Source organism: Carettochelys insculpta, chromosome 1 (genome assembly GCF_033958435.1).
Source record: "Carettochelys insculpta isolate YL-2023 chromosome 1, ASM3395843v1, whole genome shotgun sequence".
Lineage (NCBI taxonomy): Eukaryota > Metazoa > Chordata > Testudines > Carettochelyidae > Carettochelys > Carettochelys insculpta.
This window is the reverse complement of record NC_134137.1, coordinates 177,312,900-177,329,066: the sequence shown is the minus strand read 5'-3', so window position 1 is coordinate 177,329,066 and position 16,167 is coordinate 177,312,900. Positions and strand designations below refer to the sequence as shown.

General features: G+C 43.4%; 1 protein-coding gene across 5 annotated transcripts in view; it reads left to right on the top strand.

The window, feature by feature from the left end:
* The window catches only part of TTC3 (tetratricopeptide repeat domain 3), a 150,077-nt gene that overhangs the window by 88,460 nt on the left and 45,450 nt on the right, over window positions 1-16,167 (top strand). For all 5 annotated transcript variants that reach the window (XM_074996150.1, XM_074996167.1, XM_074996140.1 and 2 more), the window contains 5 exons: window positions 297-419; window positions 581-682; window positions 3,267-3,359; window positions 6,081-6,145; window positions 9,328-9,464. In XM_074996150.1, coding sequence (XP_074852251.1) covers window positions 297-419; window positions 581-682; window positions 3,267-3,359; window positions 6,081-6,145; window positions 9,328-9,464 — 520 coding nt within the window. The remainder of the gene's footprint in view (window positions 1-296; window positions 420-580; window positions 683-3,266; window positions 3,360-6,080; window positions 6,146-9,327; window positions 9,465-16,167) is intronic.

The window sequence follows — 16,167 nt, the reverse complement described above, 5'->3', positions numbered from 1 at the left end:
CATGCACTCTGTGCAGAGAGGCTATAAATTTGTCACTGACACCTACACAAGTGCAAAGAATGGCATGTAAAGGAGGAGGCTTTTAAAATAAAGTAGTATTTGAAAATAATTACTCTTTTGGATCTTGGGTTATACTGTTGAAAATGTGATGTCTGGTTTTTTTTTTAAGGTTTGGAATTTTTTTTAGAATGAAAGTAGAGATATGTTTGATCTTATGACTTGTCTGTTGTGGCTGAGAAATGATTTATTTTGGGGGACAGTGTGATATTGGTGATGTTCTTTGTTGTTTTTAATAGTTGATGTTGAAGAATTTAATTGAAGCATGCAAGTTTCCTCCAGAGCCAGATGCAGTTTGTTCTTATCAGCGTTGCCAGGGGCATTCAAAAATTCAGATCTATTTTAGTGACCCAGACTTCAAGGTAAACTTTTTTTTTTAATGCGTTTTGGAGATGAAACTTTTTTCTGTATTTGTGTCTTGCCCATTATTAAAGTTTCATAAAGTTGCGTAAATTAATTTTTTTTGTTAAATAACACATTTTTTTCTTTGAAATCATAAATTCATATGGTCTTCAAATTTTAGGGCTTTATCCGTATCACATGCTGTCAGCAGTGTAAAGTGGAGTTTCATATCACCTGTTGGAAAAAACTGAAAACCACAATTTACAGTGATAAAAATGACAAGGTAAGACCCATGTCAAACTTCTAATTAAGTTTTTTGTTTTGTTTTTCACTGTTTTCCAGGGGTATAGTTGTGCTCACATGTCAAGTGTTAAGCGCTTACTGCCAGAGTGCGTCCTGCTGGTTTCCTCAGGAATTAGCTGTTCCCTCACTGGAGTGTCCCCTGTTGACCTGTGTCTTGCCTTCTGTTACCTGTCTTCTGTGGTGATTTGGGCCCTGTGCCCATCCCAGGCCATGGTGCCCCTTTCATTTTGGTACTGCCCCGCTACAGTGCCCCTGCATTCTGGTGTACTCCCCCCACCAGGATCCCCAATCCTTTAGATCCACTTTGCCTCAGTGATCTACTTCCAATCATCATCGTGGACCTGCTGCCTTCTCCTGCCCTGGCTACCTCTTTGCAGCCCTAATACCCCTCAGGTCCTGCAGCCTAGGGCTTGGGTCAGGCCAGCACACCCTGGCTCTGTCTGCCTTTCCCCAGGGCTGCTCTGTCTTAGGTGCCCTCTCTAGCTTACACAAACAGCCTGTTACTTCCTCTTCCACAGCTGGAGCAAGAGTGTATTTCTAAGCCTGGTAACCCCTGTTTTTATCTTGCTCCAAATGAGCCCTAATTGGCTGCTTCCTGTCTCATCTGCTCACTCCACAGTCTCCTCCTCCCCGGACTGGGTTTAGCCTTTATTTTAGTTGGAGTGGTGCAACCACCCCACTACATTATGGCCATTGAGATGAATGCAATATTGGAGCCTTAATATTTCACCTGTTCTAAAGTCTGTGTTGCAAGCACAGGGAGATCCGGCAGGTGTCGTATCTGTGGAGGACAGGGATATTTATGTAAAGGCTCAGTGTGTCTGGCCTGTTTTCTGCCTCTTACATGAGTCCCATCGAAGCCTTGTGTTTGAGGCATCACCATCGGTTAATACTCCAAAACCTTTCAGTGTGCGTAAGGAAACCAGCATGATTTTAGTTAGCTAGGCGATGGCTTATCATGGGTTTGGCCAGGTTTCTATGGTCCCATAAAGTTTGTTTAGAGCCACCAAGATGGGCTCTCAGTGTTCTGTGCTGTTATTTAGCTGTAGTTTACCCTTCAATGTTTTCTAAGAGTCCAATAAGCAGCAAAAGTGTTGGTAACATGCTAGATAACATTGACCTCTTGTGGTATGGCAAATCCTCTCTGTTGGCACTAGTCAGGTCCTGAGGGTGCCGGATTGGAGAGGTTCCACCTGTATAACCTTCTGTGGCAAAATCCCACCGTGTTTGAGATGGGACGATGAGAAAGGTCTTACCTTACCAGTCTCAATCCCTAGAGCAGGAATGAGCAAACATTTTCTGTTGGGTCCCTTTTGCATCCCAGCAATTAGCAGAGCTCCTGCCACACCCAACCTGTCTAACGTAATCCAAACTGACGGATGTTTTGGTTATGTTCATATGCAAAAATCCCTTTTGGCAAGAAAATAAGTATGTAGAATGTAAAAACATTATTAATGGATATATAAATGTAAATAAACATACATAAAAATGGTAATATATTTCTGCATTTTTAATGAGGTGGATGAGCCTGAGACCCAGCAATTGACTATGCAGTGCTCCTCTTACGAAATATCTCATACCCCCAAGGGGGCCGGAACCCCACTTTGCGCACCCCTGCTGTAGAGCACAAATTCTTTGGACAGGAAGTGAGAGGATTTTGTCCACTGGTTCAGGAAGTAAGAGAGTACTTACCATGAGTCATTTCTTCAATCTTTTTGACCTCAGCCATTTTATGGCATGATTTGCTTCTTTTCAGCTAATGAAAGTAGAGGCCTGAGCCTTTAGCAGTGGTCTAGTGAGCTTAAGTTTAGCATGCACAATAGGTAAGGCTCCATATTTGTGACCAAGGTCACAGAAGTCATGGATTCACAACTTTCTGTAGTCTCCCTGATTTGTGCGGCAGTCTGTGCTGCTGGCTCAGGAGCCACTGGAGCAGCTTGGACAGCCCCCGGCTAACTGCTGTGACTGCTGCTGGGGCTTGCCCCCACGCCTTCCCAGCAGCAGGCATTTGGGTTGGTGGGAGGTGGTTCAGTGCTGAGGCTGGAGTGCTGCACCACAGTGTTTACCTGGGGAACCTCTATGGAAAGGTGACAGGAATTCCCCTCTCTCAGCTCCTAGCTCCGTGTGCTGATTCTGCCCACAGATTCCTCCCCTCAGCTCCATGGATCATGGTTCCCAGAACTGGATCTTGGGGCAGAATGGAAGCAGCATGTGGAGCTAGCAGCTGGAAGTCAGTGTTTCCCAGGAGTTGGGTAGGGAGCCTGCCCCATTCCTGCCAGCCTTCCCTCTCTCCAGGCATCTGCCACACTCCTCCATTTCCCTCCTCCCACCATCCCTGTGCCTCCCACACGCCCACCAAGTTTCAGACAGGGGTATTTATTAAAAGTCATGGACAGGACAGCTGTCATGGATTTTCGTTTAATGCCCGTGACCAAAAAATATCCATGACTAAAACGTAGCCTTAACAGTAGCATTTCTGTACAAAAGCATTGTGGTAGTGCTTCTTTCTAGTTTATTGAAAGTAGATTTTTTTCCCCGATGTACCTGGTCTTCTTCCACCACAGGATTTTCTTCAAGAGTCATGTTTCACACCTGATTGCAGAGGTCTTATTTCAAAAATCGTTATCTTCAATTCTTCTGGTATTGTGAAATGTGTGGTAAGTAAACATCAGTGTGAAATGAGAATTAGTTTTTTTTAAAGCAAATCTTAACTTTGCGGAGAACATACACTAACTTACCTGTAGTTTATCAATGACATTGTGCAGTCATATAATATTTCCACGTAAAGGATCACAGCAGTTCACAAACCTCGCTTAACTTTTTTTAACTCTCCTATTGAGAGATGTGGAAGCTATAGTTTTGATACCTACTTCACAAATGAGTAAAGACACACAGCCTTGAGTGATTTGCTGTTGATGGTAAAGCAAGTCAGTCTACTGTGTTGCTTTTCTTACAAAACCACAGGTAACCTGCAGCATTTTAAATACAAGCAGCTTACATTTATTGTAAGACTTAGATGTGGAAATGTAATTTATGGGCGCTTCATTCAATTTTCATCAGACATTAAGAGTCACCTGAAGTGAAGCACCCATATGGATACTATTTGTAGAAGAGGAGGCTACTCACTTTGCAGAATAACTATGGTTCTTTAAAATGTGGCTCTGTATGGATGCTCATTAAAATCTCTGATCAGGGACTTAAGAGAGATGTATATTTCTGTTAGCCGATGGTCGGGTGGGATGCCACCTCTGCCCTTGTTTTCATCCAAGTCTTCAACTGCTGGGACAGAGTCCCTTCGCAGCGGGCAGCCTGGGCAGGCTGACGGATGCCCCAGGGTCCTAACACTTGAGTCTTTAACTGCTAGGATGGAGTCCCTTCACAGTGGGCAGCCAGAAAGGCTGACGGGTGCCCCACAGGTTGTAAAGAGAGCCTCCTACAGCCATGTCTTTAACTGCTAGGACAAGGTCCCTTCACAGCGGGCAGCCATGAAGGCTGACAGGTGCCCCAAGAGTCTGCTCCGTGGAGGCAGCACAATTCAGCACTTGGCTCTCAATACGCCCCACCAATGACCAGACTGTTACAGCTGAAAAGCAGCTGGGCTCTTTGTTTTGTGTTCGGTTTGCACAGTAACAGGAGGAGTCAGGTTACCACTTAATCAATTACTTGTTTATTTAACTAAAGAGTTAAGCTCTTATGGTTGCAAGGTTACAAGGTTTACACTTTGATTACAAATGGCTAGCGTACACTTCAATTCACAGATCCGTGCTTGTTAAATGCGCGCAAAAGCAAAAGGTATAAAATACCTGGCAGGTCTCATTCTCATCCCTGCGTTGCCAACGTGGCGTGGCCAGAGTCTTCTCTCAATCCCTTGGGAAGAAGCCTTTTTATGAGGAAACGGGCGTCCCCTGGGACCTCAGGAAGCAAAAACCCTCCTGTCCGGCAGGCAAAAGTAATTGGCGCTCAAAAAGGGGTCTGCCAGACTCTCCTCTTATACCTCTTGGGTCACGTACGCTTCTCCCTTATCTAAAAGGTGCCAATTCAATTAAATCGTCACGTGATGCTGGTTCTCACAGGGAGTTCAAGGGCTTAGTTAGCACCTGTGAGGTGGAGACAGTTTAGGGCATTTTTTCTTAAGGGGCCGGAGATTCCTCCGTCTGGGACCAAGTGTGGGCGTATTAATCACCGGTACCAGCCAAGGGCAGCCCAAGGCCCTGGCGGTTTGTTAGTCCGTTGTCCTTTGTTGTCTGGTTTTGGCCCATTCAGGGTCAGTCTGGCTCTTGCTCCGGAGCATCAAAGACTTGTGCTAGGAGATAAGCACATCTGCGCTCTCGGGCATTCCAAGACAGGGCTGTTCCTTTTAACCCTTTCGTGCCTGAAGCACCTAAGGGAAGCAAGATGGAGTATAGCAAAGGTGCGGGGCGGGGGGCGGAGCTCTGTCTGGCTACAATATTTGAAGCAGAGCGTCCATAGGAACGTATATCTAGAAGAACCATGTTTATTGTACAAGGAGAATAACCTCTTCTAGTAAACAGGAAGCATTTTTCTAAAGTTTCCTGTAATGCCAGTTAGGACATAACATACTCTTAATAAACTTTGGAGAACAGAACTATACTCTCTTGGTAATGTTTTAACTGAGGTGGTCTTGTATCTCTCCACTACTTTCACAGGCTGCTATGCAAGTAAATCTGTGGTCACTGCATTTCTGTTGGTCTGTGATGCTGACTTCCAGGTAGCCCTTTAACAGTAGGACCATTGGGGTTAACCATTAGATATTAATACGAAAGTGGATTTATTTTTATCAGCGGTCAGGAGGAAGAGACTTTGACCCAAGTTACCATTCTATCTGAACAAAATAATAATATTACAGAGAATTCCTTCCTAAGGAGTGGAAGAAGTCCCCTAAACTGTAAAATAGAGGTGCCCCAACACTACAGCCAACATTGGAATGAATGAAGCTCACACCTCCTGGCAACTCCTAGTGATAAGGATAATGAGGACTTAGAAGCGTATCCCTCTTAACAAATGAAATTTAAATAAAATATACAGGCTTTATATGGGGATGAAATGTCTCTTTTTTTGGTCACTGTACATCCTAGAGCAGTGTGAGTGGGGGAATTATTGTCTGACATTGGGAAGTAATCACAAGGAATGCTTTTTCTCTTTCATTGCCTCCTCTGCCAGATTGCCTTTTCTGTGAACTAGGAGTCTTTCTGTATACCCAAAACTTACTGCTTTATAAGGCTAAAGTGGCCCAGATGACTGCATTTTTTTAAAATTCAAGGTATTACATTGCCGACATCTGAAACATCAGCGGTCATTTTTGTTTTGATAAAGATTGCTTTATAACTCAAATTCAGTTAGTCTTTTTTTTTTTGTAGTTTGAACAAAAAATCCCCAAAATTAAGGATCCACCAAGACCCAGTGTTAAACAGAAATGTTCAAGGTAAGATTTCAGGGATTATGAATACTTGCAATCAATAATTTGAAGATGAGTTTATTTACAATACGATGGGATTACATTTCATCTCAGCAATTGCTGAAATAATCCAGATATTTTAGAAATGTGATAGATGCTCTCTTTATGGATGTGGTGAGGATTGAAATGATTATTTGATTTTTCTGTGTTCATCATGTTATTAGATAGCTGACTAGCTAGAGGGAGTTCAGAAAATAGCATAAACATTTTTGGTGTCCTAATTTGAAAAGAAGTAAGAAACTTAACTGTATAAATTGTGATTATATCAGAACTTATATTGAGCTGATACTAATTAATAAGTATTATTGCCAGTTTTATAGATGCCCTGAGCAGTTTCTAAATAACTTAAGTTTTCATTTAAAAAAGAAGAGAACTTGTTTATGGACATGGAGAAAACCTTTAAAATATAGATAAACGCAGAGAGTCTTCTCTAAATTTCTAAACAAAGAGAATCAAAGTTCAAATTAATCCCTGTCATAATTCTGTTGTTTTCCATAGAATCTGAAGAATAATTCTGAAGTGCAGATTGCTTAATTTATTTCTATGGGCTATTAAACCTGAAGCCTAATTGTAATTATCTAACATTGGTTAATGCTGTTTCATTGTGCAGTATTATCGCAAATAATCTCTGATTTCATGACTGTGGGTAGAACTTGAGAACCATCTCTTCCGCTTCATTCTGATCCCAAATCTGATCCGTAACCTAAGTAATGATGGGAAGGGCGAGGGGGGAGGAGGAGGAGCAAGGAATGCACTGCCCTTCTTTGAAGGTATATTGTATGTTCTGCTTCAAATGATTCTTCCTGTTGTATTCTACTGTGGGTTATGCATACATCAGTGTATGAATCCAGGACCTTTGGGCCTGATCCAGCATCGCATATTGGACAAGCGTGTGCTGAACGCCATCCATTCTATGTGACAGTATGTGTCCCTGCTGCCCCTGAAACTCTCCTCCCCATCGCCTTCCAGGGAGCGCTTCCACAAGAGTTTTCTCACAGTGGCAGACTCCTTAATATAGAGAGGCGTAATTAAAATGCATTCCTTCACAATATCAAGTGAAAGAGAGGTTATTACTCAGCCTCCCTGCTAGTACAAGGGTGGCTGGAGACCAGTCCTCGACCTCTGCCATCTCAGCCACTTTATGCACAAACTCGGATTTCTCAATGTCATGTTGGCAACAATAGTGCCATCTTTAGAAAAGGGCATGTCACCCACATCTTTTAATATGAAGGATGTCGGCTTTCACTTTGATATTCGCTCCATCCACTGGCATTTTCTCAGATTTAAGGTAGACTCTGACCATTTTCAGTACAAACTACTCCCCTTCAGAAGAGCAGCTGCCCCCAGAATCTTTGCCAAGACATTCTCAGTTGTTGCAGCCCATATAAGATATCATGGCCTCCTTTGTCTTCTCATACCTCGATGACTGGCTTTTTGCTGCCAAGTTGTTTTTCTTAGCGGCATCACATCAGTAAGGTAGGTTGAAAATCTTGGCTCTCTAGCTTGTCCATACCGCATTCTCCCCTCCCTGTTGTATAGGTTGAACCGGTGTAGTCCAGCATCATCAGGACTTAAGTGGTGCTGAACAAGAGAATTTGCCAGACCATGGGAGATAAATATTGTCTAGCATCATCATCAACACTTCTACTCTTTAGTAGGTTCTTAAAAGACATTTAGGAACAAATTAGAGCTAACTTATAGCACAGAACACTGAGAGCCAGAGCTGGTGGCTGTAAACAAACTTTATGGAACCATGGGAATCTTGGCCACACCTATGATAAGTGGCTGTCTGGCCAACTAAAATCCATGGTCCATGTGCCTGGAACTGGAGAATTTGAAAGTCATGTCTGTTAAACAACATGCTGAAGTGGCTCATTACCATGCCCCCTCTGAAAGGCGGGGGCTAGCATAGCCATGGCCGTGGTGTATATGTGTAACCCACAGTGGAATTCATATAAGGACCATGCATTTTCAAGAACTTCCTGTTACAGGTAGGTAACTTCTTATTATAAAAGTTAGCGTGTCTATCAGAGAATATACCCTAGAGCAGTGTTTCTCAATGACTGGTCCATAGCTGGGTCATTGGCACTCCCTGAGATTTTCCTGACACAGTTTAGAAAGGCGGAAAGCCAGTGCCTGGTATAAAGGTTGAGTAAAGTTGTCTTAGATTATGAGTTGTCAGTCTGGGGTTTGTAACCATTCAGTCCTTCTCATATTGCTAAATAAGAGGGCGGATGTGGCCAGATTCCAGGTAGCTTGGAGGGATGTTAAAATGTGGAAAAACTTGAGCATCACTACCCTAGAGTGTTTGCTTGACTGAAAAATTCTGTATAAATCCTAAGAAAGTGCTGGTTAATAACTGACCTGCATATAAAGGTTACATGTGAGCATGCAGTTTACAGAGTCTTTGCTGTAATATCTCTAAAAGTGTTGGTGTTTGTTGCCAAAACTGATTTGACTGTGCTAAATACTGGTTGCTTATAGTATGGGAATAAATGTGTTTGATTAGATGGAAGCCTGGGAAATCCAAACTGTAAATATTTATTGGGTAGGTTTTGTATGGATCTTGAATACTTCATTCCCCATAACCTTATTCCAACTGGAAAAATTAGCTGAAGGAATGAGGTATTCACTAAAATTGTGTCACTTAGGTGAGATATTAGATTACTCAGAATGTGAATTCTAATAAAGAGAGGCAAGTTTAAAAAGTGGATATCTTGTGTTACTCAAGTTTGTCATGAGAGTCTTTGTAATTTTTTTAAAAACATTTATTTACTCAACATCTTGTGTAGGTCACGTAAATGTGGGCACGCATAATACATCAAAGAGTTTTAAAGTCAGCTCCTCATAATACAGATTATAATAAAATATTTAGTATATACTGTCTATATCTACATCTCTGAACATCTATACTCTTTCCAAGTTGTTCACTATTTCTGAAGGTAGATGCTCTCCATCACTCTTGAATTGAAGAATAGCTATATTCATATTTTACCCCTTTATAATTTGACTAATGAGTTTTACTGTGAAAACTTTATCATGTGAGTTGACATATGTTCTAAAAGCTGAAGAATTGTTTGCAAACTGCCAAAGGAAAAAAGCACCTATTGATAGGTGAGGTTGATTTCCCTAATAGTTCCGTTTATCAGTTCTAGGAAGCTAAAAATAAAAGAAGAAAAAAAACTAAAGCGAAAGCATGCACGAGAAGCAGCACTGAAATCTGCAAAAGATAGTGCAGAAGAAAATAAAAGGGAAAATAATGCATCTAAGTATGACAGTCCTAAAGGTATGTGGAATTTTGTGTGTTTGTAGAATATATTGTATTTTGTTGTGCTTCTATATATTGTCATATACAAAAAAATGGATATTTTGATTAGCAGTTATTTGAAGTGTCCCTGTGTGGGAGCAACACCTAAGATGTTTTGGCACCTTACGCTTCCAGTTGGGAACTTTTGGTAGCCATGCCCTGGTTGGCCTTGTACGTGCAGCAGCTGTCTGGTGCCACTCCAGATGGCTACTGTGCACAGAGCCAACTGTCACTCAGTTCCTTCTCTACTGCTGCCCTTGGTTTCAGTTAGAACAACAACAGCGCTCTTACCTATTTTAATTTTCCCTCACTCTCTGCCCTTTCCTCAGTTTAGAGTCCTTCCTTGTTAATCTCCCTCCATTTTTTTCCCGTTTTCTTTTCCCTTAATCCTTCCCCCTTCTTTCCCTTTTTGTTCCTGCTTCATGTGTGCAGTCACTGAAGAGGCATTAGAAGGGGACTATTCCCATTCTTATTCAGCTAAGCCTCACAGACATGCGTGGCTTGCCAAGTTTCAAGGGCTGTCTGACCCCTGTATTCTCTATACTCATGACAGATGGCCCCTTGCACTGTGTTTGTTGCCTGGGGGAGACTCATGTTACCCACAAGTGTCTCCACTGCCAGAAATTTACAGAGAGGACAAGAAAGGCTGGGGACTTCAAATTAAAACTTGCACTGCTGGAGAGATCCCTCTGACTCCAGCCCCAGGGCAGGACACCTCCTTGCCAATTCTCACCTGCAGCTGTTTCAGATACGGGGTCCTCCAAAATGGCTGCTAAGGACTCTGCTCCTAGGAAGGCCACCCAAAAGCAGTCTCACTCCTCAATGCACAGGGATTTGCCTCCAAAACAGCAAACACCACATGCTAAAACTGACTCAGTACCTTTTAAAGCCCCAGTTTATTCAGCCACAGGGGGAAGCGCTTTGGGGTAGCTCTGCGGGAACCCTGGGATGAGCAGGGCACTTGGAACTGGCACTGGTGTGGGGCCCCCCCCCACACGTGCTGGCAGCAGTGGGAAGCAGAGTGACTCAGCCCCAGTCTGCTCTGCTCTCGCCCACCCATGTTGCTTGGAGGAAAGGAGTTGGGCAAAGGGGCAGGACCATTCCCTTGCAGTCACCAGCAGGAGGAAGTGGAGCAATACGGCTGGGAGCTGGCAAAGCAGAATGAATTGTGGCTTCCCACTGCCAGTGAGTGTGGGGGTGGGCCAGCTGCCAGCACCAGGCCCCTTGATAAACTTGCAGGCCCCATTGCTCAGGGGAGGGGATTTAGTGGAAAGGATGGAGTGGCGGGGGGTGAACAATGCCTTTTTACCTCTAAATGTCTACTAAGAGCCCAGTAAGCAGTGGAAGTGTTAGTAATGCTGCTGGGCAATATTGACCTCCTGTGGTCTGGCAAATTTTTTCATCTGGCACCAGTGGGGTCCTGAGGGTTCCAGACTAGAGAGTTTCAACCTGTATTTATTGCCATATGTGATGTTTTAAATTACACAAGTCACTTCCCTTTTTAGCAACAACACTGTCAATCCTATTGTTTGACAAGGATCTGCCTTGTTTTACCAAGATACTCTATAAAACTCGATAATAGGACATTCAAGTATAGATTACATAGAAGTCACAGCAACTATAGTCTAACACTCAGACCAGCGAAAGTTACATAGATATTGCTTATACCGTAGAGTCTCACGATTTGTGATCTTAATGTTCGCAAATAATTATTTGTGAGCAGCTGCTTCCCCCAGAGCCCTGGGCAGGAGCGCCAGCAGTTACTGCTTCCCCTGGGGTTCTCGGCACCCCCCCGTCCCCGGTATTCACGAAAAATCAACGTTTGTGAGGGTTCTAAACATGGAACCCTCACAAATGGTGAAATCCTACTGTACATCTACATGTATGCTGCTGATCAGTTATTTCTTAAATAAGGACTAGGCCTTCACTGTGTTACATGAGGTAAGATCATCTAACAAATGCGTTAGTGCAGGCATTCTCAAACTTCATTGCCCAGTTAACACCCCCCCCCCCCGCCAATGACAACAAAAATTACGTCATGACCCTAGGAGCGGGGACTGAAGGCTGAGCTCACTTGAATCCCATTGCCCCAGATGGGGGGGCTGAAGCCTGAACCTGGTTGTTCTGGGCAGGGGGGTCAAAGCTGAAGCTTAAGGGCCTTAACCCAGGCCATGGGCTTGCAACCTGAACTCTGCTGTCAAGCGCTAAAGTCCTCAGTGCTGGTGAGTCTGACTTGGGCTTTGTCCCAGGTCTCACATCAAGTAAACCAGCTGTAGTGACCCCATTCAAAGGGAGTTAAAACCCACTTCCAGGTCCCAACCAGCAGTTTGAGAACTTTTGCTTTGGTCCCTTATACACTAAACGTTTTGGATTAGACACATCTGCACAGACAGCACTGTACCTCGTCACCTTTCATCTGGGCTTATGAGCCAGTTTGATCTAATTACAATAAATTCTTTCATATCTGGCAGTCCTGGAACTGGGAGGTTGCTGGCTATTCAAATATTCTGGATAATAGAGCGGTATACCTAGCAATGCGTAACACTGAAGAAAAACAAGATTAGATATTAAGAAAAAACACAAATGTATGCAGAGTAATTAATTTACCAACAACAGTAGTATTGTACACTGTGAATGTAAACTGTATGTGCTGTAATTATTGGTATTTAATTTCACTATTCACTCATTTAATTTCACAATTTTCCGTGATTCAAATACATGCACCAACTGAGGATGCTGACGAAATTGAAAAAGACACATTTTACGACCTGCTGCAAGACACTATCAATGGTGTCCCCGATCACGACATGAGGCTACTTATGGGCGATATGAATGCACGAATAGACAGCAAAAGACAGGGATGGGAACACGTGATTGGCCCGTATGGATGAGCGACACCAATGAGTAATAATGGAGAGTGCCTACTGCTGTTCTGTAGTATGAATAACTTGTGTATTGGAAACACCTATTTCGCGCACAAAAATATTCATAAGAAAACATGGCGGTCTCCTGATGACATCACTAACAACGAAATCGACTATCTCTATCAGCAAACGCTGGTGATCAGCGCTGTTAGATGCAAGAGTGTATTGTGGAGCCGATATTGGATCAGACCATCATCTTCTGATGGCATCGCTTCGCCTTCGCTTAAAAAGAAGAAGAGAAAGGCAACCACTCCGGTCCTTCGCAGTTGAAAAGCTGAGAGATCAGGACATGGCTGAACAGTACAAGCTCGAACTCAAGAATCAGTTCCAACAAATACATCGTGAAACTGAACTTGAAGACCAGTGGACACGGTTCAAACAAGCAGTGACTAAGAGCGCGGAAGAGACGATTGGATGGAGCAGAGGCATGCAAAGAGAACGCTGGATACAAGACAGAACCTGGAAACTGATAGATGAGCGTAAAATCACGAAACAGCATAGAGACCAGGCAAAATTGCCAAACGAGATAGCAGAGGCTATTGCAAAGTATCAATCGCTGGATCATCATGTTAAGAAACGCTTCCGGGCTGACAAAAAAGAATGGTTGGAAAGTGTAAGGGTGCTGAAGCAGAAGAAGCAGCTAAGAAATGTGACACCAAGAAGCTCTGCCGTATTGCCCGAGAATTAACAGGTGCAAGATGCAATTCCAACGTTCCTATCAAGGATAAGAACGGAAAGATCTTACTTAGTAAAGAAGAGCAAGATGCACGCTGGGTAGAGCACTTCAAAGAGATATTAAATCAGCCAGCTCCAGTCACAACCTACGATTTTAGTAATTCCAATCCTTCTGATGAACTATAAGTAGACCTAGGCGTGATCAAATTTGAAGAAACTGATACAGCCATTAGATCACTGAAGAATAACAAGGCCGCCGGTCTTGAACAAATCACAGCCGAATTACTAAGGTATGGGGGCAACAGTGTCGTGCAAGAACTAATGGGGTTGTTGAACGCGTGCTGATGAGCAGAGTGTGTCCCAAGTGATTGGAGGAAGGGAGTGATTGTTAAGTTACCAAAAAAGGGGAACGTCACTGATTGTAGTAATTGGAGAGGCATTACGCTCCTATCAGTCCCGGGCAAAGTGTTTTGTATTGTCCTGCTCAGGCGGCTTCTGGTCGCAGTGGATAATACACTGTGGGAGGAGCAGGCTGGATTTCGGCGTGGACACTCATGCAGTGAGCAAATTTTCACGTTGCGCAGCATCATTGAACAGAGTATTGAATTTCAACGGCCACTGTCAATAAACTTTATCGATTTCAAAAAGGTGTTTGACAGCGTACATAGAGAATCATTGTAGAACATAGTACATAGTTATGGTATCCCGCAACGCTACATCAACACCTTCTAAAATCTCTACCTAAACTGCAGTTGCTGTGTGAGGACCGGTAGTGGTATGACTGATTTATTCAATATTGACTCTGGTGTGCGGCAAGGGTGTGTTCTGTCACCATTCTTGTTCCTTTTGGCTGTGGACTTCATTATGAGGAAAGCAATGTGCAGGACAAATTTTGGTATCTCTGGGGAAAACCAGTGCCGGCTCACAGATCTGGACTTCGCCGACAATATCGCGCAGCTTGCAGAAACAGGCGAATGCTTGCAGGACATGACAACAAGTTTAGAAAAAGAAGCAGGTAAAGTTGGGTTTAGGATAAACAGCAATAAAACAAAGGTGATACAGGTTGGAAAAGCTCAGGCGAACACGCCAATAGTGGTCGAGAGTCAGTCCTTAGAAGATGTCCAGTGGTTCACCTATCTTGGCAGTATTCTGTCCAGTGATGGGGATGTCGAGGCAGATGTCAACTACAGAATCGGGAAAGCCTCGGCAGTGTTCCAAAGACTATGCCCAGTTTGGTCTGCGTCAGCAATTGGCCTTGTACAAAGCTTTGACTCTACAGCACTGTTGTCATGTCCTCTGCAATCTACGCCAGTGAAACATGGAAGAACACTGCAAGAATATCACATAAGCTGAATGTGTTCCACCAACGATGTCTGCGTAAGATCCTTGGTGTTACCTACATCGATTGCATTACTAACAAAGAGATTCTACGAAGATGTGGTCTGCGGAGACTGCAGGACATTGTGGCAGAGTGTAGATTGCATCTTGCTGGACACATCTTGCGTCTTTCAGATAATCTTCATCCAAAGGTAGCAATGTGATGGACACCAGCCGAAGGAAGGAGAAAGAGGGGAAGACCACTGAAAACGTGGCAAAGCACGGTTAAAGAAGACTTTAAGAACATTGGTATAACGTGGGAAGAAGCGGAAATAGTGGCATCAGACCGAAATCTCTGGAGAGCACTTGTTTCCCAATGTGCCCAGACGCACAGGCAGACCTAAGTCTAATTTCACTATATTGTACTTATGGAAGACATAATGAAAATTTATTTAGGGTTAAAATACTGGTGGTTTGAGAGTTCCAGATGCTAGAATGCCGGATATGAAAGAGTGCACTGGAAGTGGAAACTATGAACTCCTGAGCTTGAAAAGATATATGTAACTTAGTTTCCCAAACATGGAATGAAGTTCCTGGAAAGAGTGACTACAGATTTATGCAGTGACTGAAGTGGAACTTGGAAACTCCACTGATGGAGGAGCTTGGTGAAGGTACCACAGTGTGCACACAAAATCCAAGACCTCCACTTCCTTTTCTGCCGCAGCATCCCTCCTGCAAACTCCAGATTAGGGGCCGGGGGGGGAGGTAGTGGAGCACCTACAGAGAGACTTTATTTCAAAGAACCTTAGTTTCCGCACAGGATGAGTAAGCTTCCCTTTTTTCTTTGAGTGCTGTCCCTGTGGACGCTCCACTTCAGGTATCTGTAGAACAGCACACCCCAGAGTGCTGGGGGCATTTCAAGTTCATTTGAATCAGTGATGTAAGTATTGTGAGGGCCACTATAGTGTCAGCCCTGGAGGCTTGAGGGATGGATCGTATAGTGCTCAGTAAATGTATGGATGGAGGTCCAAGTGATTGCCTGATAAATCTTTGGTATTGGAAGATCATGTAGAAACTCTGTCAAGGTTGAAACTGATCTAGTAGAATGTTCTCTAATGTGTGCAGATGGTTTTGTATTCCATGTGTGGTGGCATACTGAATGTGCTAAAGATGCACGTATCCATGCTTCACCCACCATTCCAGAGGACACAAGTTAATGCTGCTGCTGAGTTCTTCTTGATAAACGTCAAAAGTAGTGCAGTCTGAACACATGTTCATTTTTATCATCTGAGTCAGGTGCTGACCAGGAGACTGTTGGTGGTTCAGATTCTGTAAATTCTGCTTTGGGGTCTTGCTCTTTTAAGACTTCTGAAAGCAAGTTCCACACCTCTTCCCTGTCAGATTTTAGAGGATATGTAAAATTCTTAAACCTTGGTTCGAGTGTTGTATCTTTTGTGAGAAATCTCACATTGGAACCTTCTTTGCATTTTGTCAAATCTTCAGTGAAAGTGTTCGTATAGTGAACCTTTGCCAGGTCATCATCCAGGACTCCCCCCCCACCCCCTCCAAAGTTAGTCAGTCACAAATTATTTAAGGCATTGTTTTAAACTACCCTCAGCATGGAAGCATGTCTTCTCAAATGATGGCTGAAGCATGAAGAAACATACAAATATTTAGCATATCTGGCATGTAAATACTGTTCAGTGCTGTCTACAACAGTGTCATCTGAATGCCTGTTCTGACTTTCAGGTGTTATTGTAAATAAG